The following is a 26,175-nucleotide window of genomic DNA, read 5'->3' on the forward strand; positions in this document are numbered from 1 at the left end:
CATTAAGTATTTTTAATCAGTTCTAAATACATATGAACTAGAACGATTTATAAAAAAGGTAATGGCAAGCACTTTTATTCAAGCTGTATATAAGACATCACTTCACATTCAGAAATGCTTTTACGTGCTTTTCTTTGGGCAAATTCATCATCAACAACAGAAAAATCAAGCAACTTTGCCCAGGGGGATTCAGCGTAGGCCCCCTCAAAATCATAGGCCATGCCAACTGGCCCCACTGGCCAGCCCTGGTGTCTTGGACATACTTGCATGATTATGCTACTACTAGAAAGGAGGCTTTTTTCCTCTCCTGCTATGCAGCTTAGTGTGGGGTGTGATGTAATTCAGTGGCATACAGTCATTGCCACACAGTTGTAGGCCAAGGGTACTTTGGGAAAGGGGCGGTTAGCCACATGCTCCTGCAGACGTGTTTTCTGTTCCTGGTGATCAGATGTAGCAGGGATTCAGAGGAGTAATATTAAAATGGCTTGCTCATTATGAGTTTTTATCTTGTGCTATTGTTTTACCTTGCTCTGCTTCATTTCCTGCCTCAAATTGGAAATATTTATGGTTCATCTGAGTCAAGGGCAGCTCTTTAAAATGCTTCTTGCTCGCATCCTGCCACTGAAACCGCAGCAGAAGTGGGGGAAGCCAATCAAAAAGCATTAAAACGGAAAGGCTGCTGTTACTTGACGGCAAGATGGGAAAGAGCCAGGGTGGGGGCTATGCATGGCACAAGTTAACAATTCCCAAATCAGCACCCGGCATGACTGTTCTTTCGTGATGTTCAGACATTTTTCTGGCAAGGGCGTGTAAATGAGGAAATTTGGGTCCTCCGGCAGGGATACTGAGTGCTTGTGATGGCATGCTGAAAGATGAATGTTGCTCATAGGCCAAGTACATGACTGGCTTGTGTGTGGGAGCCACCATACTCAAGTATTTTTTTTCCTCTTCAGAGAACATGCATAGGCTGGAAATGCAGGGATTTTATTATATTAAGCAACACAAATATTTCTAAGAAATTTGCATTGAAATGCCACCTCATGTGGGCCAGTGTGATGCTTAGAGCAAGGAAATCTCTTTCAGCATGAGAGCTGAATTCAGTTTTGGAGATGCTGTTGAGGGCCAAATTTTGGTAGTGAAGGCGGTGCCCCCCCCCCCCCCCACAAAGTATCAACGTTCTGTGGCTTGAAGCTCTTACTGTCGGTAATTAATCCTTAGCCGAGGCTTTTAGAAAGGTGATAAAACTGCACAAAAGCCAGGAAGGCATGAAGTAGTCGATGGATGGGGGAAAGGGTGTGTGGCCATGTGGGGCTGGATTTGGCCCTGGGCCTGACTAATGCTCTGTAAACTCAGCCTCAGCCATCAATGAAGCTCCCTGGGTGATCTTGGTCTATTTCACTATCCCTCAACCTTACAGGGCTGTTGGGATAAAATGTGGGGAGATTATGAATTCCATGGAGGAAGTATGGGACATAAATGAAATTAAACAACTCGAGTTTGTAATATGTGCCTACATCACTCTGACATCGAAGCCCTGTCCTGTGTCTATTCCAGATATGCTTTTGTGGTTACTCTGGTACTCATTACATGTTCAGAGGCACTTTCTACTATTGTAACAAATATACGTCACATTCCCCTCACCTTCCTCAAATGCTGCCATATTACTCCTACCAAAAATGCCACCCTCCCTCTCTAAATAACACCAAAAAGTAGCCGTTAATTTCAGGACAAGAATTGGGGGGAGCTGAATTCCTGACAGAAGATGGATTTGTGAAGTTCCTCATTTACATGCATTTTGAAGGGATATGGGATTACAATGTGGATGTGTTTTAAAATGTATCGGTGTTTGTTTTCCATCTCTATTGCGGTGACCCATAGTATCCACAGTCCCTTAAAATGTGTCCTTTGGTGTGAAAGCAACAACCCAAAACGCCTTTGACCAGCCCTGAACCAATATTTAGAGTGAACAATACAATAAACTGGCTTATAGGGCAATGCTATATATGCATATTAAGAAAAAAAATTCCACTGGTTTCAAAGGTGTATAGTAAAGCGGATATCGTATTTCAGCCTAAATCTACCTGCCTGGACCCTAAGGTCATCCTCAGGGGTCCTTCTCTGTGAGCCCCTGCCAAAGGAAGTGAGGCAGGTGGCTACCAGGAGCAGGGCCTTCTCTGCTGTGGCACCCCAGCTGTGGAATGAGCTCCCTAAGGAGGTTCGCTTGGCACCTACATTATATGCTTTTAGACGCCAGGTGAAGACCTTTATTCTCCCAGCATTTTAACAGTCTATAAATAAATTTTAACTTAGTGTTTTAAATTTGTAATTTTGCCTTGCTGCGGTTTTTATCTGGTTGAGCTTTTATATTGTATTTATATTATGGTTTTATACTGTTGTTTTATACTTTGAATGTTTTTAATTTTTGTGAACCGCCTAGAGAGCTCCGGCTATTGGGCGGTATAGAAATGTAATAAATAAATAATAAAATAAATAAATCGTTAGTGGCTTTCTCCCCCTCGCCCCGCTGTTCTATTAATGAAATCCTCCTCCTCCCAATAAATAACGGTTAGTTTCACGTCCACCTGTTCTTGCCTAATTGCCCCCTCACTAAAGAAAAACTACACCTCCCAGCAACCCTCAAGCGTTTGTAGTTCCCCCTTCAACACGCTCCTACTCCCCCCCCCCTCGCGCCCCATGCTAGCCAGCCAGCTCCCCTCTAGTGGTTCTTTGAACAGAAGAAAGCCCAGCAACAGTAGCCGCTACTTGCTTCTGCGCATGTGTAGAACCGAAGGCGGGGAGGGAGGGAAACGGGGGAGGATGAGGACAACTGAGACTTTTGCTCTTTTTCCCTCCTCCCACATCGGAGCCGGCATCTGAGGTAGCGGCGCGCGGGCAGTAGCTGCAGCTGCTTCCACCGCCGCCGCCGCAATAGCAAGAACAGTAGTAGCAGCCCACGGCAGCGCGCGCCGGCAAAGTGCGCGCGAGACCCCTTCAGAACGTTGGGAGAGCAGCTGCGGCGCGCGCCTCAGGTAAACAACCAACGGCTACTAAAACTGCCGAACATCAATGGAGGGGGGCAAGAGGGTGGGGGGGGGGAGACACCACCACCACCGCCGCGCAGGCGCAGTTTCACCTCCCCGGTTGTGCCCAGTGACTTGGGCAAGGCGGACTACACACACCTGTACCTTCTCATCCCCTCCCCCCAGATGTTCTTGCACGCTCCTCGCGGTAGAGCATATTTAGGAGTCTGTTAAGTGTGAGACACCTTCTTGCTAATGTGGAGGGGAAATCCTTTCTAGCCCTGGCACAACCTGACAGGGGATTGCACGTTTCATGTTGCCTAGCCTGCCATTGGCGTTGAGGGTTCCTCACACACACACACACACTTGGTACCATGGTCTCTTGCTCAGCCTTGCACCCTTGTCTAGCTTGCACCTTTGTATGCCGTCAAATGTATGCTCACCTTCTGTGAAATGTGTCCCCCCCTCTATCTTATGGGGATGTGCCCCCCCCCCCCCCGCTTTGCGCTCTTGACAGCAGTGCCAAATGCCATCCCCTCTTGCTGCTTGGATGATAATGTGTGGTGTGTTTAAATGCTTCTGCACTTGCTTCTCTGTAAACTCTCTGGCAGCAAAAGACTTGAACCTGTCCTAATGCCTTATGGGATGTGCACCGAAGTGTGGAGAGTTTGTGGGATTGGCACATGACACACCGTGGGGCCCCTGTGTAGAAATGACTCATCTTTGCAGTTTCAGTTTTGTGAAAGACATTAGAGTTATATATATATATTCAATCTGTTTTTCCAGGAACCTATAGGAAACATATGTTCTCTCAAGCTATCGGAGCGATAGTCATTCCCTTGCACTAAGCCCCATCCAATGGTTATCTTCTCAAGTCAGGACCTCTGAAAACCGCCTCGAGCCTGTGGAATAATTGGGCATCCTTTTACAGTGACACCATCTTGAGGAATAACTACACTCTTTGCCTTTTTTTACACTCTTGCACTGGGACGCTGTGACATTTCTCCTCTTCAGTTTGAGATAAGAAGCCTCTCAGAGTTCCTGCACCAGAACTATAAGGGATATTTGCAACAAAGAATATTTTCCTTGCATGTCACACTGGAAAACATGTGGATTATGATGTTACTTTTAACAGGAGCCCTCTAGCCTTTTTGTGCACCTTTCAGAACTTTGCACTTGGATTTTCCCAGGTGGGAAGAAATTACCTCTATTCAATTCGCTGTGCCAAAAATTATACTTGCGTAAAATAAATTTTGACCAGGGTCTGTGAGACGGGCCTCTTACAGGTGCAGCTTAACGCCAGGAGCGTGCAGTATGGGTGTTTGGCAGACAAAGATTACAACCATCTTTCATTTGGATCTGTAAGCTGCCTCTGGAAACAGAAAACTCTGTCATATTTGCCTGATAAATGGGACTCTTTGAACTAATCATCCATGAAATACTAGCCTGCAAAATCATGGGGTATCTTCCTCGCTCCATTTTTGGCCAAGCTTGTGGAAAATCTACCTGATAATAATTGTGGCAGGCAGTTCATGAATTAATGCTAGACATGAATCTTTCTCTTGAGAACAGCTTTGGTAGTACAATTGGCGTCTGTTACTCTTTTGAATGGTCTTCTTCCTCTTACTATTTAGCATCCGCATCCAAGTCTTAAAGTTATCAAGGAAGTAATCCCCCCCCCCCCCGTTCCATTTCTCCTTCCAAGATGGCTTCAGTCCGGTTCATGGTTACTCCCACAAAAATTGATGATATCCCGGGCCTGTCTGATACCAGCCCAGACCTCAGCTCCCGCTCCAGCTCCCGTGTCCGCTTCAGTTCCAGAGAAAGCGTTCCCGAAACAAGCCGCAGCGAAGGTGCCAGTGACTTTTCTAGAGCTACCACTTCATTGGCCACTGAAGCTGCTGAGCCAGCTATTGACAAGACAACCAATCCCCGCTCAGATGTGGCTGAAGGTAGGTCGCATTTTGGTATATTGGGTGGGAGAGGGAATGCCTGGAAGCTAAAGATAACATTGTCAATAGAGAATGTCAACTTAGAAGTGTCTGGGTAGTTGAAGAGGACTTACGGATGTGTGGCAGGTGCACAGGGTTTGAAAAGCTCATAGCTTATAAGTTCTGGAAAGGAGAGTTCAATTCTTGACTGTGCTGCAAATACCCCTTTATATCTCACATGACTTGAAAAATGCATGGGTGTGTTGAAGGTGTCAGGGGATCTCGAATAGATCTGTCTCAATTCATGCAAACATTCTGTTGTATCAAGCACTTTTTGGCAGATGGTTCTTTCTGGCATGGCTGGATTTTTGTGCCTTCAGAAATACCTTGAGCCCTCCCCCCTTCTTATGTCATGGGCTTGACCAATATGTTTCAAGCTGCCACAGAGAGAATAGTTCGCCTCCTAAATTTTCTGACCCCTCTTGCTGTGATCGTGTTTTCCCTGTGCTATAGTTTCTCTTTGAGGTTATTGGCATTGCTGATCTGTCTAGTTCTTCAGTGGTTTTTTTCTTCCTTGTGTCAGGAAATGCTGAGCAAGTCTCATGGGAAATGACTTGGGAGAATTTCAGTTCCCTTAATCTTGTTGGTTCCCTTGTCTGATGCATTTAAAAAACAAACCAATAGCTGAGGTCAGCTTGGGCTTTGCTCAGTCACCACTGACTCAAAGTCACATCTTCTATTGTGGGGCTTATGAATGGCAACATTGAACCCTCCACAGTCTTTCAGAGGCTGTTGTCCACTAGCAACCTTGTGATACTTACTTTGCACGCACTTGGGATTTCTGTTTTTTGAGACACACAAGAGAAGCACATAGCCACACTCTCATCCACATACTTGCACGTAACATAAGTTCTAAAATGCATCTACCATGAATTGTGTTATTTGTGTGACAGTCTATAGTGGTATGACCTCCTCCTCCCAAAAGTTGAGGATGAAAAAAGAAGAAATGTTGCATTAGATAGTGAAATAATAAACTGAGTTAGAATGGATGTAAATGGGGACGAATAATAGTTGTAAAGAAGGCCATATATGAAGGACTAAATACCACAGGTGCAGGTTTGTAAATAACCCTTTCCCAGTCCAAATGTGGCTAGTAAGAATTGCTTCTGGGAAATCAGGCAGGGAAACTTTTGTAAATTGAGAGTTGATTGTCTTCCCACCCCACCCCCACCCAGCTTTATCAGTGTGCCACAAATGATTGAAATATAGGTACATATGAGCACTAGCTTTGTTTTGTTGTTTTATGTAATACCTTTTTATGTACCTGCAAGCATGTCAGTGGTGGCACAATAGTGTTGTTGATGCTTTTTTCATAGTGTGTATGTGTGTGAATACCTGTATATGAATTCATACCATACCATATATATCCTTCATTCCCCACCACATACCCATCTCTTCCATATACATGTCTGTGCTTCATAGGATGAAAACAAACTCTAAGTTAAAAAAGAAGTTCTATCCTGCTCACCTTTGTCCTACCCAAATGAATCCTGCGTGTGATACTTGGGCACAAACAAACCACACTGTACATTGCTCCTATATCCTTTCAGAGAGGAAAACCAAATCAAATCAGGGGAATATATAGCTCTACTGACACGTGGTAAAATCATGGGTTGGAAAAGGTCAGTACAGGAGTCAGTATCAGAGAAAGTTTAATATTATTCTTTGCTGGTAACTTTGGTGCTGTTGTCTTACTGGTCACTTAAAAAAAAATATTGGATTGATACTGCTCTTGTGACGTTAACAATAAGTGGTCACACACTACCAAGAGTCATGTTTCATCTTAAAGAGTAACAGATTTATTGTAGCATAAGCTCTCATGGATTAGAGTAGACTTCATCAGATGCATTGGTGGGTAGATAGAATAGAGATTTCTAGGTCATACCACTCTATATGCCAGATGACAATTCAAGCCCTGTGACTGAAGGGCATGGCATGATATAATAGACTAACCAGGAGGCAAACAAGGCCCTGTCTAGAATCACCAAGATGTAGCTGGTGATTTCCCTCTGCAACAACTTTGCAGTCCTTGGAGTTATATAACAGGCGGATTGGCTCTCCTTGATCATCTGACTACCAGGATCAGGATGGTTCTGGTCTGTCATGTGGTTTGAGTACTTGCAGTTTCTTCCTCTAATCTAACCATTGTCCCTGGTAGTAGAGGAAATAGGGAAGCCATAAGACTTCTTGTTTCAAGCCCTGTAGTGCTTTACAAGTAGCCTCTTGAGTAAATACCAACCAAACCCAAGACTAGAACTGATGCTCTCTCAAGCAAACAGGTCCGGCTTCGATTTTAGATAAGATGGTCTTTGCTCATCCAGTGTGGTCAAGTCTGTCTCCTTTCTGCACACAGAATGGAGTATTGTTTGTTTGTTTTCAACCTACAAAATTTTATGTGAACTGCAAAAAAGTAACAGATCTCTAAAAACAGAAGCCAGACCCATTCTTATCAAATCTCATGATAGGCTTAAAAACTGAGATCAAAGTAGCGTTGGGTTTTTCACTTCACCTGTCCTTTGGTTTTAGGGCATTACTTATTTTAAAGTATAAGTCTAGAAACTTAATTTGTGCATCTCTTTCTGACGTGGTTAGCACTTAAGGAGGCATATCATAGTTTAATAACTCCCAATTTGCCATAATGTGTGCCAGATACATTCTGCAGATACATTATATTTTATTGTTTTACTCTGTACAGCACCATGTACATTGATGGTGCTATATAAATAAATAAATAATAATTATAATAATAATCCCTGATCATAGAATCATAGAATAGCAGAGTTGGAAGGGGCCTACAAGGCCATCGAGTCCAACCCCCTGCTCAATGCAGGAATCCTGATCGGTGTGTCTGCATGACATCCAAACCTGGACACTATAGTTTAAACAACCCACATTTAACCTACAATTAGGCCCTGTTTGCATATAACAACATAAGCGGGAGAAAGCAAGCACGCTGCCTTCAGCACAACCACCTCTTCTGCTTTTATCCAGCAACCCACAATCAGCTCCATTGTAGGATGCTGAGTGTGATATCTGAACCCAGATGACTGGGTTGTTTAAGGGCTAAACTACCCATCAGTTAACCCAATAACAAACCATGTCATTACGTGTGAGCCATGTCTTAGTAGTTAGGTTAATTGTAGGCTGTTTAACTCTCAATTAACTTACAGTGACCTGGTTTGAACATCACGTAGTAACTCTGATCGGCCTAATTGGAGACTGAATATTCAGAAAGGCTACAAAATGTGCCCAGTACATGCCGTGGCAAATCATGGGTTAATTAATTAACCCACGATTTACCACCATTACATGTGAACAGCCCCTTTGAGTGCATGTTTTAGTAGGTCTCCTTCCATGACTGACGGGATTTTAGGGAGCAATTCTAAGCTAAGAACGCTTGAGACACATTAAACTAGATGGAGCCCACTAGCCATGTGTTTTGGCCTATCATTCTTGATATTTCTCTTCCATTTTTGTAATCATAAATGGCAAGTCACAATACATAGGCCTGACAGGTCTCACACATTGTGGAGATCTGTTTTAAGCACAACGCAGTCAATTTAAGTTCCATTGCTTGCTATTGGTGTTTCTTCTGCAGAAATCCTTTCAACAGTACACTCTGTTGTTCTTCCTCTTTTTTGGTGGAATGTTACATTGCTCTTCCTCTTTTTTGGTGGAACATTATGTCACAGGCTGCATGCACTTACCTTTGTACTTGTAAATGGTCCTGAGCTATGTTAGAGGTTTACACCAGGTGCCCCATATACTCATCATGCATTGTAGTTGGAATGGGCAGGGCAGATTTTCCGTCCATTCCAGCCCTGTTGTTTTTTTCAATATCAGTGGAATGTCCCCCCCACACCCACCCCAAGTAAATGTGTTTAGGATCAGGCTGTAAGCACTTTTGAGGCACCTTAAATTGTGAAAGTTGGCAGATCATTTTTTCTTCCCTCTTGGCTTGCTCAGTTCTTGCCCAACCCAGCTAAGCCTTGATATACATATGTTTTCTCCTAGAGATTGTCAATGTCTCAGGTTCTAATCCTTCAGATTTAAGAAAATATTTTGTCATCTTCTGCTGGTACTGCATCTCTAGTTTCCTCCCAATCATTATATTCCCCTCCTCCCCCCCCCCCATTCCTCCATACACGCTCTCTCGCTGTTAGGCATTGGTTTTCATCAGTTATTTACACTCCCCACACCCACCCCTTTCATTTCAGATCATGTTGACATTATATGCAGACCCACGCTGTAAATGTAGGCCATTCCATAATATCCATGTTTCTCTGTTAGCTATTAGGATTTTTTAAATGGACCAACAGAGCTGCCTGAAAAGATTGCATTTGTTTCTCTTGAGGTTGAGTACCCTGATGTTGGAATACCAATCCCTCTGAGGTTATAAATGAAGCCAGAAAGCTGGGCTCCCTTCCCCCATCCCATCTCCGCATGCACAAATATCAAGGAAGATAGATTGTGTAGCCAGCCAGCCAGTGCCTCAGGGACTCTATGTCCCAACTGCCTCGCCTGGTTTATCTCCTGGAAGTTGCAGGCCGTCTGATTCCAGGGGGAAATTCCTTTCTGCTGCTTCGTCCTTGTAATAAAAATATAGGTGACCTGTGGAGAAGCTGGCAGTGGGGTGATGGCTCCTCAAGGCAGGGATGTGTGAGTGAAAGGAAGCCACAGGCAGGAAAACATGTGCCGTGTTCATCACCCCCACCCCTTTCAGTATATCTTGGGCCACCGTACATCAGTCTACGTTGGCACTTCCAGGTTGTTGTTTATTTCCTATATAAACAACTCCAAGGATTTCCTTATGTGTGCAGCGCTTGCTTTACTATTACATATGTGCACGCATGGGAGACATACATATACACAAGGCAAGAATGTTTCGTGCTTGGACACGAACACCTGGGTTACAGCTAGACTTATCCAGGTGCAGGCTTTCAATTGTGTATGTAAAGTTTACTCTAGCTATTTACTCTAGCATTTAATTTGCATGCCTGCATTCATGAACAAAGGTGCATTTTAATGGATATTCATATAGGAGTTCCACAGGCATTGTCATGTGCAAGTAGTTTAGTCTGCACTATTTGCTGTCTTTATACTCCTATACATATATTCCCCATTTCTTTCAACCCAAGGAAGCTTATATTTGAAGAAATCATGCTGGAATACCCAGAGATCTCTATGCTTCTTAGAGAAGAAATACTAAACTTTGTGAATATCATGGGAAAGAATGGAAGGGGCCTTCTCCAGTAATATCCCCAGGTGGTATTCACAGGAGTGCTAACAACTTTCTTTATTGAAATATGAAAGCTGAAATTCTCAGGATTCCGTTTAATTGCCTGGCACACATGTTAAATGCCATTTTGTCTGTGACCTGATCATGACACATAGATTTTCCAGACAATAGCATTTGGTCTGCTGAACTTCCTCTGTTCCCTTGTTGTTTATGCCAGATAGCAATCTGCTTTCCTCCCCCATTTTTGTTTCTCTCCCCCACCCCAACCTTTGATCGTGTAACAAGAAGCTCTTTTGCTCACTCTGCCTACGCACGGTTCATTTCATATTCCCAGCAGAACCCCAGAGAGGGGAAAGCTTCTAACTCTTTTGTTTCTCAGATGTGCATTTTAGCCCCCAATGGCTGTGGTTCATTTGGATGGTTCTCAGGCCTCCTTAGGGCTCCTTTTTGTAAATAAGGTAGGGGGAAATCCCTCATGAAGAGTAAGTGGCATTCAAAACATATCCAGGTTTAACCCATTCACCTTCAGTGACTTTGAGAATATGTTGTTATAAATATTTGTTGTGTCCTCCCACTAGCTACCTTGCAATGCTTAGATGAATGGATGCCCTTTGTGAAAAATCAATGCGGTGCTGTTGCATAACCATACGTATGTTGCAAGATAACTTCACTTTCCCCATACATTGTCTGTTGTTAGATGTCTAGAGATTCCCACAAATGAATTGAGTCCAAAATTGTGGAATTGGAAGGAAACCAATAGATGTTATAGTTCAATGGTTTCCCAAGATGAGGCATCTTATGTAGCTAGAAACTTCTCAGTTAAATTCCAAGGAAGAAAGTCCCACAATGTCCTTACCTTTCAACTCAGGATCCAAAGACATAGGATATATATTTAGGGCTGAAACACGGTCTCAGCTGCAGGTTTCTAGCTATGGATCCAAAGAAGTAATATGTGTGTGTGAGTGAGCGAGAGAGAGAGCGTGTGTGCGTGCTCGGAAGGGAACCCATGTAGAACTTGGAGGGTTGTTACTTTTCCTAATAGATAAGTGGCTTGTTTCTCTAGTAGTGGGAACAGCACCTCATTTCAGGTACAGTTAGGAAATTTTCCCAATGTTTGACTTAAATTTCTACCTCACAGAGTTTTTATTTTGTGTGTGGTGGGGGCTTCTCCTCTCCTCCATGCATAGGGTGAAAAACATACCCATCTGTGAAATATTATTACATATTTTAACATTTTATCATATTTTCTCTCCCCTCCAACACATTGGCCTGGTTCACAGGATCAAACTAAGTCACCATGGCTTAAATAACCCTACAACAGCCCATGGGTTATTGAAAGGGTTGTTTCCCTCTCCCAACAAACCATACCACCCAGGTTCGGATAACATGACATGCTGCGCCCAGGCATGGCTTATTTTGATTGTGCAAACCTGCCCATAGTCTTCACTTTCATAAGCTAAACCTTTTAGCATTTTTGTCATGCAGTTTACTGTTATGAAGTATGCTTTAATTTACATGGACATGCATATCACATACATGAAAATGAAGCACATACATAACAGATCTTTTGGCATTGAACTCTGGGTGCTTAGAAAACATGATACCCACAAAAGCTGAGAGAGTCAGTGACCACAGCAAGGTCTTTGAAAGCAATTCTTTGTTTTATTAATGAAGAATTTAAAATGAATTAAAATCACACATCAGGGGAATTAGAACTATAGTTACATTTGGGGTATTCGAGTCATATATTAACACTGAGAAGGTTAAAGTTAATTATGCATCTAAAGTCAATAGTGAAGCTAGGTGCACTGGGATGTATGGAAAATTGTGTGTGTTTAAAAGAGGTTTGAGAAAAGTTCACACCTTGAGCAGTTGTAACTCCTAGCAAGGGAGGTGTGTGTGTGTGTGTGTCTGTGTCGCTGATCATGGAGGAAGGGGGAGAAAGAAATTTCAGCTTGGGATGATTTGAATAGGGGAGAAACACTCTTTTGGGAAATTGTGAGAAAGTTTTGGAGGAGGGGAGTAGAGCAAATGCAGAGGTTTGGGAAGAACTTGGATGGAGAGGCATAAAAGAACAGGGAGCGCCCAAAGCTAAGGCCTTTTAGTGATAGGAATGGGATGAAATATTAGGAAAAAGGGAGAAAAAGAGAATAATTGGAATATGGACCACTTAGAAGGAAAACAGAAAATAATGCCAAAGATTCACCTCTCTGAACCTGCTGACTTGTGAAGTTCTGGGAAGCTCTGTTGAGCTACTTCACTGGAAAAGAAAGGGAGTCAGAGAGGAGGAAAAGTGGGTTGGTTGCTCTTCTGAGAAGAGAGGATGGAAGGAATGCTCTTTCCTTCTGTAATACATGGATTTGGGTTGCTTTTTTATACCTTGTCTCAGGATTTAGTAATCAAAACAAGTTCTTCAAAGATTGCTCATGGATGTTGGAAAATTGATTTATGTCACTTAGGAATTTGGGATGATAATATCCAGAATTCAGCCGTATATTTAGTGGACATATTCCAGAAAACTGGTCAAAAGCCATATATAATCTGTTGCTGTACATTATGGATTTTGTAGATTAATAAAAATGGAAAGCTATCCTGTTGGCAATCTTCACTAATATAGGACTCTGCAATTATCTTGTGCTTTCTGTAAATATTCAGCCATTTTTCTATGAAATACTAAATAAAGACAAAAAAACCTCTTCTTTGGTCATAATCAGAACAGTGTTGGTGTTTCATCATTAATAAATGACTATCTTTAGATCTATATGCTGTACAAATACAGGGATGCCCACCTTCCCCAAAGAGATTACATTCTTTATTTGAAGTATTTCTAACCTGGTCCCAAGCCATTTAGGACTGTAAAGGTTAACACCAGCTCTTTGAATTGGCTCCCAAAACACACTGGCAACCAGTGCAATTGCTGCAAGATCAGTGTTACATGTTCTGACTTTCTTACCCCCACCACCATTTGGGAAGCAGCATTTTGCACTAATTGAAGTTTGTAAACCATCCTCAAAGCAGCCACACTTCATCTAGGAGGTAACTAATACATGAGTAACTCTAGCTACATCTGACCATTATAGATAGAGCCTGTCTGCAATAGCACATTACAGTGATGAGCTGATTAACATATTGAAATACAGAATTGAAGTACAAACAACTACAGACAATGATTGACACTTCCTGCATCTGATGAAATGGACAGCGTCTCTGAAGGTTTATGCTAAAATAAATAAAGGTGTTGGTCTTTAAGGTGCAACAAGACTGCATTGTTTTTGCTGTAACAAACACAGCCACTCCTCTAGAAATTCTTGGATGAGACTGCTGTATAGTGCACTTTAACAAGAATAGTCATAAATGGATAACTATCAAGTGCTTTTTTAAAGTTAAGATCAGGATGTCCTCTTTTACCATTTTCAAGTTATTGATATCCATCTGATATTAATATCTAATCAACAGCTTTATATACCAGGCTGTATGTTGAGATACAGTGGAATATTAATGTGCATGTTGTGGAACTTAAATTTTCAGGAAATTAAGTGAATCTGAGCTGTTAGATTGCTGCATAGATGAAGAAAAAAGGATTAAGAAAGGTATGCAAGACAAGATGGAAAGGGAAGTTAAATTATCTAAAGATAATATTGATCCACTGATTAATAAGCTGAGGCAAAAATGATTAATGTTGCAATCCTATACACATTTACTGGGGAATATGTCCCATCAAACTTAATGGGCTTACTTCTGAGTATATGTATAGGATAGCCTGGTAAATGATCCAAATGTAAGGGGATCATGGATAGGAAGAGTCCCTAAAGTAGAAATGAATATCTTGCCTAAATTGCCGCTCATTTTCTTAATATGATAAATGCTGCACAGGACCTTATTTAATGTAATACATTTTAAATTGTTCCATATGAAACAACAAAGCTCCTAGATAAAAACAAGTATAATGTATCAAAAAATGTTAAAGAATGGGGACCGTCATTTGCAAGCATTACAAAATATTGCTACGTACTATACTGACTGCTGGGTCATTGGTGGGAGGAAAAGTATGACAATATTGGATTGCAGTAAAACGTGATATATCTTGCCCATTAAGGCTGCATTCCTGTATACACTTACCTGGGAGTGAGTCCCATTGAACTCATTGGAGCTTATTTCTGAGTAGACTCACATAGGATTCTGCTGTAAGAGAATGGTTTTTCTGTTATGGGAAAGAGGATTTTGACTTAAGCGTACCTATTTCTGCATGTAACACTCTAGTAAAAGATCTGGGACAGACCTTATATGATTTTGGTTTTTTACCATCAAAAATTCATTTTTGCAAGATATGTTGGTAATTTTACCATGTGGTAAAGAACCAATAGGACTAGATTTTATGAGCTACATATAAGAGATTAGTTTATGTCCTTTCATTTAGTAGTTTCAAATAAAGAGTTTTAATATTAAGAATGGATAGAGTTGACTAAGAGATATTTGGAATTTAGCTGCTATGAGCAAACTTTAGTATAGCTGAAAACATACCAAGTTCTGTTTCTCAGAGATTTACAATATATGTATGGTTATGCAGATAAATACATTATGGGAGAGAAACTTGCAGATCAGCATTCCTGTTGCACAGTGGAAATAGATTTGTATGATAGGGACTTCAGTTTCAGCAAATGCACCAGTCAAGACAAATGTTTACAAAACAGAAAATAGGAAGTATAACCAGAAGATTTAAAACTGAACAACAAATTAGAACATTTTGTTATTTTTGAAACTGACTATTTTAATTGTAGCTGAACTCATGCTTTTTGAACAAGTGGAGTTAATGGCATGAAACATGGGAGTGACTCTGTATTTAATTGACCCCTGCAGAATCTGTCCTGCTTCCTTGACCCCAAGAGTTAAGAGAATCATCTAATTGAAGTCCATGCTGTGGCAACATTTTCAGAAACCTATATTGTTTATTCTCCTGTAGCATGTGACATGTTGACCTCAGTCTCCTTTCCTTCCACTTCATGGCTTTAGCTTAGACCCGTGCTTATAGAGCTGGGGTAAAGATCAATGGAGGAAAACTGGAACAGCCAGGACTGAAATAGCAGATGGGGATGCACTCAGATTACTATTGAAGGGTATATGTAGTGCTCTCCAAATGATGGTTCCAAGTGATGGTTCCAAAGAACATGTCAGTGGGTCACAGGAGCCTCCTGATTCCTGAATAACAACAACATTCTGTTGGAAGTACTGTTTGTAACCAATGTTCCTAGTAAGACCTATGCTTGGCTTCTGGGCCCTTTCTGCTTTTTGAGGCTGATGTTTTTCCTTCAGTTCTTCTGAGTGTGCTGATTATTGACCATTGTTTAAATTTATAAGAGACAGGGATGCAACTCAAACATGCCCAAGATGCATAGAACTGATACCATAATCCTATAATATCAGAAAAGTTCTCTGTGTATACATGCAGGAAACCTGGATTCCAGCTGTCTGGCAAGTCAAGAGGGGCAAGTCTGAGTAAATGCATGGTAAAGGACATCCAGGTCCTATGCCAACACTGGCTACTGAAATGGATTCTGAAACTCATCATTAGCAACCCTTGACTCAAACTGGTCCATCATGTAGGATAGTTAGATATTTCTCTGCCTCTTCCTAGTACAAAACAAATCTGGCAAATATTCAAGAAGGACCTGAGGTGGGAGATTTCTATGTCCTTTCTCATGTAGAGCTCTGGAATGATTGAGCCCTGATGCAAATTAAGCCCTGTTCAAAGCACATTGATAGCTGGTACCTGATATATTTTGTTAGAACTTTTGCAGTTGTATTCCGGCAGTCTTGTCTCTGTGATAAAATGGAATTAAATGTTTTCTTAAAACACCATTCCCATTTGGGCTTACTGACTTCTGCTGCTCTATATCCTTTTTTGTTAAAAGAAATCCCCTCAGAGACTGCACTCTTTCTTCTTTGTTGCTTCAAACTGCCTCCCAGAACATCTGTGTGATGCCATCTTTCTTAATTATTTCAAATCCTTTTCTTAATATCCACCTTTTCTGTGAAGCCTTTGTCACAACTCTGTAACTAGGCCTAACTACATACAACTGAAACTATACCATGTTCTCACCTTGTTAAGCCTTGCTATTTCTTTCCATTTTTGCTCCCTATGTTGAATTCCTAATAGTAACACCTTCAGGGTAGAGACCTGCTGTCTTGAAATATGTTAAGTGACACACACACACTGTATATATAATAATAAGAGGCAATGCACTGTTTGGCTCACAAGAGTAAATGCAAATGAAATTCTGACTTTTAAAGGACATTAAATAAGGTGTTTAAACAAGATTATTATATATGTTTCATTAAGTTTATAATGCTGCCTCTTCCACAAGCCCACCAAACTTTGATGAACTGGCAGTATTCAACAAGCACCATAAGGATTTGGGAGTTCATTTGATATTATAGTTCTTTTTTTCCTGATGTCATTGGTCAACAGCTGCACAGGAAGAAAGAAAGGTTGTAGACTCAAAGGATATGCTCCACCTCATCACAGGATGGCATCTCTCCATATTATGCCTCAGCCTTTTCTCCGGAGTTTCAGTGGGCTGTGCCTGCCTACATTCATTCTGGGAGCCATGTGTGATGGGGATAGTTTCGGCTTCCTAGATCCTAGCATGTGCAGTGCTGGCGCTGGGCTGTTTGCAGCAGTGCCCTCATGTTCCCAGTTTAGCTGTCTTTTAAGTTGATTATGGCCTTGGTCCTAATCTCAGCATCTTGAGGGTATAAATAGCATGAGTAAGATTGCTGGAAGTAGAATTGGAGCAACTGGAATTTTCTAGATTTGGCTCACAGCCCCTACTCCTCTGACCCACTGGAATGCTGCTACTTTTATTAAACGGATGTATGGATTACTAAGGGCTGTACAAAGATATAGAAGTGATACAGTCTCTGCCCAAGGGATCTGACATCTACGTAAGGTGTACAGACGAGGCTATGGAAGCACAGACCACAGATCTGATCAGATTCAATGGATTCGGTAACAATCATTTGCTGAAGATGTGGATCTTGAGAAAGTACTTGGGAAGAGACAGAACTGGGTTAACAAATAGAAAGGAGTGATAGTTTTAGTCTGTCATAGTTTGTTATCTCACTCTTTTCTTCCACCCCCTTCCAGTCTTACCAAAACTGGCGGTCATACTTAAGTATTCCAACTTCCAGTTTTTATTTCTTTCCGTTTTCCAAATAACTAAATCCTGCTCTGTTCCTGAGCATGACAATGCAGGCTCCCACTCTCTCTACTCGCTTCTGTTCTCCCCACACCCCAAGAACCAGATGCCCTGGTTCAAATTCTTACTTTTACTGACATATTAATTCCTCAATACTTCAGGGAAGATTGCGAAACAATTAGGTGCTCCTCTACAATCAGTTGTCACTATGCAGCTGTATGCATTGAGTCATATTACAGCTTTGGGGAACGGCATTTTGTCCAGATTGCACTGTCTTCTGATGGGGAGTTGGTTTGTTTTGTTTTACAGAACACATTTCTTGTCTCGCAGGCACTGCTAGTATGGCTACACCTCAGTCACTCCTGTTCTTAGCATTATACTGTTTGATTACTCATAGTTCGTATTCTTGAATTACACACTGGTTCCTACCCTCAGGTGCATAACCTTCACAACTCCTCCTAATTTTATAATTCTCTGTTTCCCAACCATTATTATTATTATTATTATTATTATTTATTTATATAGCACCATCAATGTACATGGTGCTGTACAGAGTAAAACAGTGTGGTGTTGGGCAGTTGGTAACCAGCTCTTGTACGTGCAGGCAGGCTGCATTTCAGCTCTCAATGAAAAGGTTTCTACGCGGCTGCTCCAGTTTAAAGGTGGTTGCAAATCAGTGCTGTGTGGCTGTAAGTCTGCCTTCTCATTGTCCTGATGATTTGAAGACAACAGTACACATGAAAGGGATAATCCTCTTACGGTTGGTGTGGTAAATACGCTTACTGGCATGCATACACTTGGACACACGCGCGCACACACTGCTGGAGGCGTGTCTCCCTAACACAATACACATACACACACCTTATCCCTCCCCTTCTCTGGGGGTTGCCCGTCACCTGATCTACCAACGCTTTCAGTTCTTCATTTCCTGGCCTGGGAGAAAGTTTTGCCTTGAACATGCCTCAGTTCACTGTGACCAAGGTGGAAGATGAGGAGGAGGGGGAAGTGGAGGAAAGCGGGCAGAAAAGAGCCAGCACAGGACAGATCTGGAAACCTAATGAGACTGTTTCAGGTAAGCAAGTTAGATTGGGTGGTTTCTCTGAGATGACGACTCCTCCCCCGTCTCTTCAGTATCAACCCTCTCCCCCGCAATTTTTTTACTGGAGAAGCTTTGATATAAAGAAATAATGTTTAACCTCAGTTACTCCACTGCTAGTACACAGCCTTTGTGTCTCCTCTGCCTTTGTTTCCAGCTCTACTATAATCCCACACTTCCCCTTACCACCAGCTCTATGCTCAGTGGTACTCCCAATGTCTCCCTCACTTTAGTTCCCATCCCTCCCGCCTGGCCTTGTATAATCCATTGGTAGCCTCCTTTCTAGAGTTCTCAGGTTTGACCTTTAGTTAAACAATAACTGAATGCCAAGGGAATGGCTACTGTAGTGGAACAGAAATGTAATCTAATATAATCTAGTTATAAAGCCTAGTGAAGCTAGGAACCCAGTCTCCTGAGCTCTGCTTCTGACTCTTGGAAAGAAATAGGATCCACGTGGTCACAACAGGCAACCCAGGCCTCTATTTTCAGCTCAGGAAAGGAGCCTAGAGCAATGGGGAGTACTATAGTTGTGATTTCCAAGTTCTCTTGAGAGTATCCTCTAGCGCTCAGAGCAAAGTAGAACTGGGCCACATGATGATTCCCTGATGCCATAACCCACCTACCCCTTGAAGCTAACTGTTTTGTGCCTTTCTGATCTCCCATCTTACACAGAAGCAATTGCTTGTGGACTTTTTAATTAAACCTTAGAATAGCCCCTTCTTTCCTCTCTGTGCTGCCATCCATGCTAGCATCTTCACAAATTTCATTCACAAATATCTCTTGTGGCTGTACCATGTCTCCACCCTAGCAGTAGCTAAATATCACTTCCAAACAGGTAATACCTGTGCAACACTTTCTCCTTCGAGGGTAGTGCATGGTTTGAGAGACACCTTGCTCTACTTATGCTTTTCTATGTGCTGCACTAACTGTTTGCTAACATTTACTTCCTTGCGATTGCTGTTTTAACTGCATAAGTCGGACCTGCAAGAAAATGTTGTAGAGTTCCATCCACCTAAACATGACTCTCCTAGGACACTCTTACTTCATTTCCCACCACCACTACCACCACTAGTTTTCCACTCCCCTCTCCCTAACAGTCAGCTAGCACTTTTGTGGCACTAAACATTCTCAGTCCTCATTAGGTTGTTTTCTGAAGAGCTATTTAAGGGGGCTGGGGAGGGAGGGCTTCTACAAACCTTGGCGTTTCTCCAGGCCTTCTGACACCTCCTTCTTTTGTTTGGACGGTGCTATTTTACCTGTGTAAGGATCCACGCTTGGAGAATTGAGTTTGCTTTTTGTGGGTGTGATATATACAATTGGCAGTTACAGCATGCAGTCTTCATTTACAGATGACTGGAGTTCAGTTAAAAATGGCTTATCTCTCTTTTTTTCCTGTCATTTTCACCAGCCCATTCTCACCCAGGCCTTGCTCTCTGCATGGTGGGAATTGGCTTGAATGGCTTATCTTCAAGTTGTTATATTACTGTCAGCATGAGTAAAACCTTGGATTTGTTAAGCTAAAAAATTTCTAAGGGCTTTTTTCATTATTGGAGCTGTTCTATGGATTAAAATCCCTTTATACATACCTCATAAAAGTCCTTGTTGCTGGTTCTGCCTTAACCCGCTTGCGTTCTGTTCTGGTTAATGGGGGAAACAAATTGCACACTTAGTGGATGAGATGGTGTAAATAATAACTTGCCTTTATTTGTTGCATACTGTTGTTATTGGCATAGCATTGTTAATTAGCATTGTTAAGTGAAATGATTTGTCTCTTTATTCTGTCCATTCACCAAATAAGGCAATTCACTATTATTCCCATTTTACAGATAGGTAACTCACTTATACTGAGTGTTCAGCTCTAAAGGAAAAAAAACCTGTTGCAAGGACTGGTTTACATGTATGGGAGAACCACCAAAATTTCTCTATATGATCAAATGTATTCACATTACCCACGATTGCATGGAGGAAATGAACAAAAGCTACACAGGTATATCAGGATGGCAGCAGTTCTACAGATCTGCCAGCTGTATAGCTGGATATCTGCCCTGTCCATAAAAATAATAGACAGATTTTGTTAATGATGCTAGGAATTAAAGGCTGTACATTTTGCTCTCTGCAAAAGCAGATGCTATGTTTGGGAGGCCAGGAGTTGGCATGTGTTGTGTGTATTTGCTTTGGATGATGTCAAGTGGGTAAGAATCTCGGGTCACACAGAAGCCCAGATAAATTGATTTAGGTTCTTTCTGGGGAAACTGACTTGGTTCTGGAAACACTGACTAAATATATATCTAATCTCTAGCATAAGAACATTAGAAGAACCATGCTGGACCATACCAATGGCCGCCTATCTCTAGTCCAGCATTTTGTCCACATACCTATGGAAAGCCTAGAGACAGGATATGAGAACAATTTAGTGCTCTCCATGTTTCTCAGCACCTGGTATTCAGAGGCATACTGCCTCTGATACTGGATGGATTATATATAGCCATGATTTATAGCTACTGATAGCCTTAACCTCCATGAATTTCTCTAATCCCCTCTTAAAGCCATCCAAGTTGGGGCCATTGCTGCATCTTGGGATTTGAATTCCATAACTATGCTCTGTGTAAAGAAGTACTTCCTTTTATCTGGCATTACATTGGCCACATTCTAGTTCTTTGATTCAGAGGCCGATCTTAGAGACATGTTACATATTTTTTGTTAAAGATCTGTAATTTCACTTTTGACTTCTTTACAGACTCTTGGATGGATATAATCTGGACCCAGTGATTTGTAGTAACTCGCCCCTTTATATGTAACATGTCCCTAAAATCAGCCTCCGTACCAGAGGACTAGAGAGTGTCTAATGTAACACCTACCTTTAAAAAGGGATTTAGAGGGATCCAGAAAATTACAGGCTATTTAGCTTTCTGTCTGTTCCAGGAAAATTGGTGGAACGTGTTATTAAAGATAAAATTAGTAAGCATATATGTCCTGTCTTATTAATCTTTTAGAGTGCTTTGAGAGTGTCTTTGAACATGTGGATTGGAGTGATCTAGTAGACTTCCTTTATCTAGACTTCCAAAGGGCTTTTGACAAAGTGACTCACCAAAGACCCCTAAACAAACTTAAAACTCATTGAATAAGAAGAGAAGTCCTCTTATGGATTAGTAACTGGTTAAAGAACATAAAGCAGAGAGTAGGAATAGTCAATTCTTTGAATGGAGTGATTTAAACAGTGGAGTCTACAAGGATCTGTATTGGGACTTATGCTTTTTAACTTGTTCATAAATGCCCTGGAAATAGGAGTGAGCAGTGAGGTGGCCATGTTTGTTGATAACAACATATTTACAATGGCTAAAATAAAAGGGAATTGTAAAGAACTCTAAAAAGATCTCTCCAAACTGAGAGAATGGGTATTAAAATGGCAGATGCAGCTCATTGTAAGCAAGTATAAAGTGATACTTTGGGGGCAAAAATAAAATCCCAACTGCATGTATGCTAATGTGATCCAAGCTGGTGGTGACCAAGAAAGAGATCTTGGGGTTGTGGGGAATTGCATAATGAAAATGTTAGCCTAGTGACAATGGCAAATTCCATGTGGGCATAATTGGAAAAGGAATTGAAAATAAAACTGCCAACATTATATTGCCCTTATTCAAATCTATAGTGCAGCCATACCTGGATTCCTGTGTACAGTTCTGGTCACCACACTTTAAAAGGGGTATTGTAGAGTTGTAAAATGTGCAAAAAAAAAGAAAAGAAAAGAAAAGAAAAGAAAAGAAAAGAAAAGGACAATCAGAATGATTAAGGGTCTGGAGCAAATTCCCTATAAAGAAAGGTTACAACTGCTGGGACTGTTTAGCTTAGAAAAAAGGTGTGTAAGGGGAAACACAATAGAGATGTACAAAATTATGTATGGTGTGGAGAAAATGGATAGGGAGGAATATTCTGTATCTCACAATATTTCTTCCTTCTCACAGAGTTGAACTATGGAATTGGCAACCACAAGATGTAGTGATGGCCACCAGCTTGGAAGGCTTTCAAAGGCAATTAGACAAATTCAGGGTTGGATAAGACTATCATGACTACAAGTCATGATGGCTATGAATTACCTCCAAATCCAGAGGCAGTATGTATCTGTATACTGGTTGCTAGTGAGCATAAAGGGAGGGTGCTATTGCACTCATGTCCTACTTGTGAGCTTTTGACAGGCACCTGGTTTGCTACTGTGTGAACAGAATGCTGGACTAGCTAAGCTTTTGGTCTGATAAAGCATGGTTCTTATGTTCATCTCTTGTTACCACTATTTATCTTCCTGAAAATATCAGTTCAAGACAGAGATCCTGTCCTACATCTTTTGCAGTAAAGACAGAAGCAAATAATTCATCCAGCTTTTCTGCAATTTTCCCATACTCCTTTAGTACTCCTTACATTTTACTGTCATCCAACATTCCAACTGCATCTTAGCTGGTTTCCTACTTCCTATGATTTTTTTTGTTCTTGCTATTATTAGTAGTATTTATTGGTCTTTTATTGTTCCTCAAAATCCTTTTTTCTTTTTCTGTTATTGCATTTCCGTTGTGCACATTTGTGATGTTTTCTCCTCATCTGGGTAAAATTTCTATTTTCTAAGGGAAACTTTCCTTTCACTAATAGCTTCCTTGACACTTTTTGTTAATGTGCTATGTTAATATGAACTCTTGGACTTGGTGCTATGTTTCCAGAGCTGTGATATACATTCTAGCTAAGCTTCTGTTATTGTAATTTTGAGTAACCCCCAAGCATTCTAGAGAAATTTGAGCCTCTTGACTTACCCTTTCAATTTCCTTTTTACAATTCCCCTCATTTTAGAGAAATTTCCTGTTTTAAAGTCAGATATATGTTGAATTTCCTTGGAAAATTTCCACTAACATATAAATTAAATTTGATAGTACTGTGGTCACTGCGTCCTATCAGTTCATTAACACTCACAATTCACATTTGGTCATGGACATCACTTAGGATTAAGATGAGGTTCATTTTCCTTCTGGTTGATTTCAAGACTAACTGTTCTAGGGCACAGTAGTTTAGAGTATCTAGAAATGTTATATCTTTGTCATGACTGAAATATGCATTTATCCACCCTATGTAATTAAAATCACCCATTACTACAACACCCATTGCTACAAGACTTTCTCCTTTGGATAGATCCCTGCAGAGCTGGCCCTACCGTTAGACAGATTGAGGCAAATGCAGTAGTGGTGCTTCCCATCTGTTTCTCCTGAGCACCCCAGCCATTCCCATCTGTTGTTCTGCCTCAAGTGCAGTGGCAGATACTCTACTTTTAATTGCAGAGGGGGTGTCATCTTATCCTTTGCCTCAGGCAGCAAACTGTATTGGTACAGCCCTGCCTTCCTGATGTCATTCTCCATCGCAAGCCTATGACATCCTGCCACTCTGTGTGCCCTCCCCCTTCCTCTCTCTGATGCTGTTTTGCTCCTTCTTGCAGTGGTTCATCTCAGATCTTGGGATGCATATCTTACTATGGAAGGGAAACTGGGTTAAATGAAAAGGATTAAGTGATTCATGATTCTAGTTTACACTGTTCCAAACAACTCAGATAGGAATGTTAAAGCTGGAGAAGAGACTCTTATGCTGGGTTCACACATCGCACTAATCCATGGTGGATGGCAAGCCATGTTGGATAGATAGGTAGTTATGCAAAAAAACCTATTGTGCTCCCATCAGACAATCAGACAAGCAAGCTACACAGAGTAGTTTATTTCACCACCACCTTTGCCTGCCCTCCTCTTCTAGTCCACCCACCCAGCCAGGCAGGTATCCCAGCTTCTTTTCCGACGGGAATAAAGATCGCTAGAGAGCAGCAGAATGGCAGCAGTATTTTTCACCAAATTTGCCAACCAGCTCTGTAGGCGATCTCTGTAACCCACACTAGCTTGACAGACAGCATGATAACTAACCATAGGTTAAAATAACCCTTACTGCAGAACATGGGTTACCAGGGTAGCTTATTTGGAGGAAATAACCCACCATGGGGTACGGGGACATCCCACAGGCAACATGCTAACCAGTCATAGGTTGTTCAGGAAAACAAATTATTATGTGCTAACATATTGTGTGAACCAGTCTTATTGATAACCTAGCCTATTTGAGGGGCTCAATGATGATTGTAGCAATAATAGGCCTGAGAGCCAAGTAACATGACACATGCTATGTTACTGGAGTCAGGGTTGTCCTAGGAGTGCTGCTTCAGTGCCCCCCCGAACACTCCCCCCCCCCAGACACACACATGATGGTGTTGGTCATTTATCTGTCCTTGTGGATAAAATAGGATTCATTTTTCCACATGACACAGACACAAATTCCATGCAAAGAGGGATAATTTAGAGTGTGTTTTTCAAATCACTCTCTTATTCTGGCTCCTGCATCCGTATCCCCTATCACTAACATAGGGCTCATCTACACCAAGCAGGATATTCCACTATGAAAGCGGTATATAAAAGACAGGAGCCACACTACTGCTTTATAGTGGTATTGAAGTGCACTAACAACTGTTGGGGCCCATTGACACATACCATATACCGCTTCCATACTACTTTCATAATGTTATATCCTGCTTGGTGTAGATGTGTCATAGGCCCCAACAGTTGTCAGTGCACTTCAGTACCACTGCAAAGCGGTGGTGTAGATCCTGCAGTTCACTTCAATACCACTATCAAGCAGTATTTTATTTATTTATTTATTGCATTTCTATACTGCCCAATAGCCAAAGCTCTCTGGGCGGTTCACAAAAATTAAAAACATTCAAAGTATAAAACAATGTTATAAAAACATGATATAAAATACAATATAAAAACACAGCAGCAGTGCAGAAATACAAATTTAAAATACAAATTTAAAACAGCAAAGTTAAAATTAATTTATAGACGGTTAAAATACTGAGAGAATAAAAAGATCTTCACCTGGCGTCTAAAAGAATATAGTGTAGGTGCCAGGCGAACCTCCTTAGGGAGCTCATTCCACAGCCGGGATGCCACAGCAGAGAAGGCTGAAAATTAAAAATTGTGGTGAATACCTGCTCAGGCCTAAGGAATATAACCTGAAGGACAGCAACAAGCCTCTTAACCCTGGATCTCATAGGCTAAATAATGCATTTTTATGCTCTCAGCATGACAATCCTAAGCCCGAATATTACTGTCTCGAAGGATTTGCTTGTTATTCTGCTGCTTAATGGTGGGAAAAAAGCCCCCTTTAAGTCAATCCTCAATTGTGTACATGCACCATTCCTGGTCGGAAATGCTAAAATCCCTTCAGTCTCCAAATAATCTCTGTTCATCCCAGGCTGTTTGAATCCCTCTATCCAGATAATGAACAGGGACAATGCCCTGTGTGTTGAACACTGAGTGCAGACTCAACAGACAAAGAATACTTCTGCTGCTGGAAGTCAAACTGTGCCAACAGGTCAAGGGAAACTGCCAAGGCTAGGGTGGTTGACAGGAATGAGGGTAGGCTGGTGAGCGGAAACGCATTATCTGTTTTGATCCCTAATCAACAGGCTTCATTCCTGTCTGTCTCTTCTAAATGATCTACTGTTTAATCAGCATCCCCCACATATTCACTTGCAGACCTCAGTGGTTGCGATATACTTGAT

At 41.4% G+C, this 26,175-nt stretch overlaps 1 protein-coding gene across 5 annotated transcripts in view; it reads left to right on the forward strand.

Annotated features, from left to right (window-relative positions):
• The first annotated feature begins 2,938 nt into the window (after positions 1-2,938).
• Positions 2,939-26,175, forward strand: part of SLC12A6 (solute carrier family 12 member 6) — a 42,011-nt gene continuing 18,774 nt past the window's right edge. For 2 of the 5 annotated variants that reach the window (XM_063138322.1, XM_063138321.1), the window contains exons 1-2: positions 2,939-3,029; positions 3,807-4,972. In XM_063138322.1, coding sequence (XP_062994392.1) covers positions 4,726-4,972 — 247 coding nt within the window. In that variant the 5' untranslated portion in view covers positions 2,939-3,029; positions 3,807-4,725. Of the gene's footprint in view, positions 3,030-3,806; positions 4,973-18,314; positions 18,519-26,175 lie in introns of those variants that run through there. The other 3 variants (XM_063138323.1, XM_063138324.1, XM_063138325.1) reach the window with 2 other exon arrangements.

This window comes from Elgaria multicarinata, chromosome 11, assembly GCF_023053635.1.
Source record: "Elgaria multicarinata webbii isolate HBS135686 ecotype San Diego chromosome 11, rElgMul1.1.pri, whole genome shotgun sequence".
Classification (NCBI taxonomy): domain Eukaryota; kingdom Metazoa; phylum Chordata; class Lepidosauria; order Squamata; family Anguidae; genus Elgaria; species Elgaria multicarinata.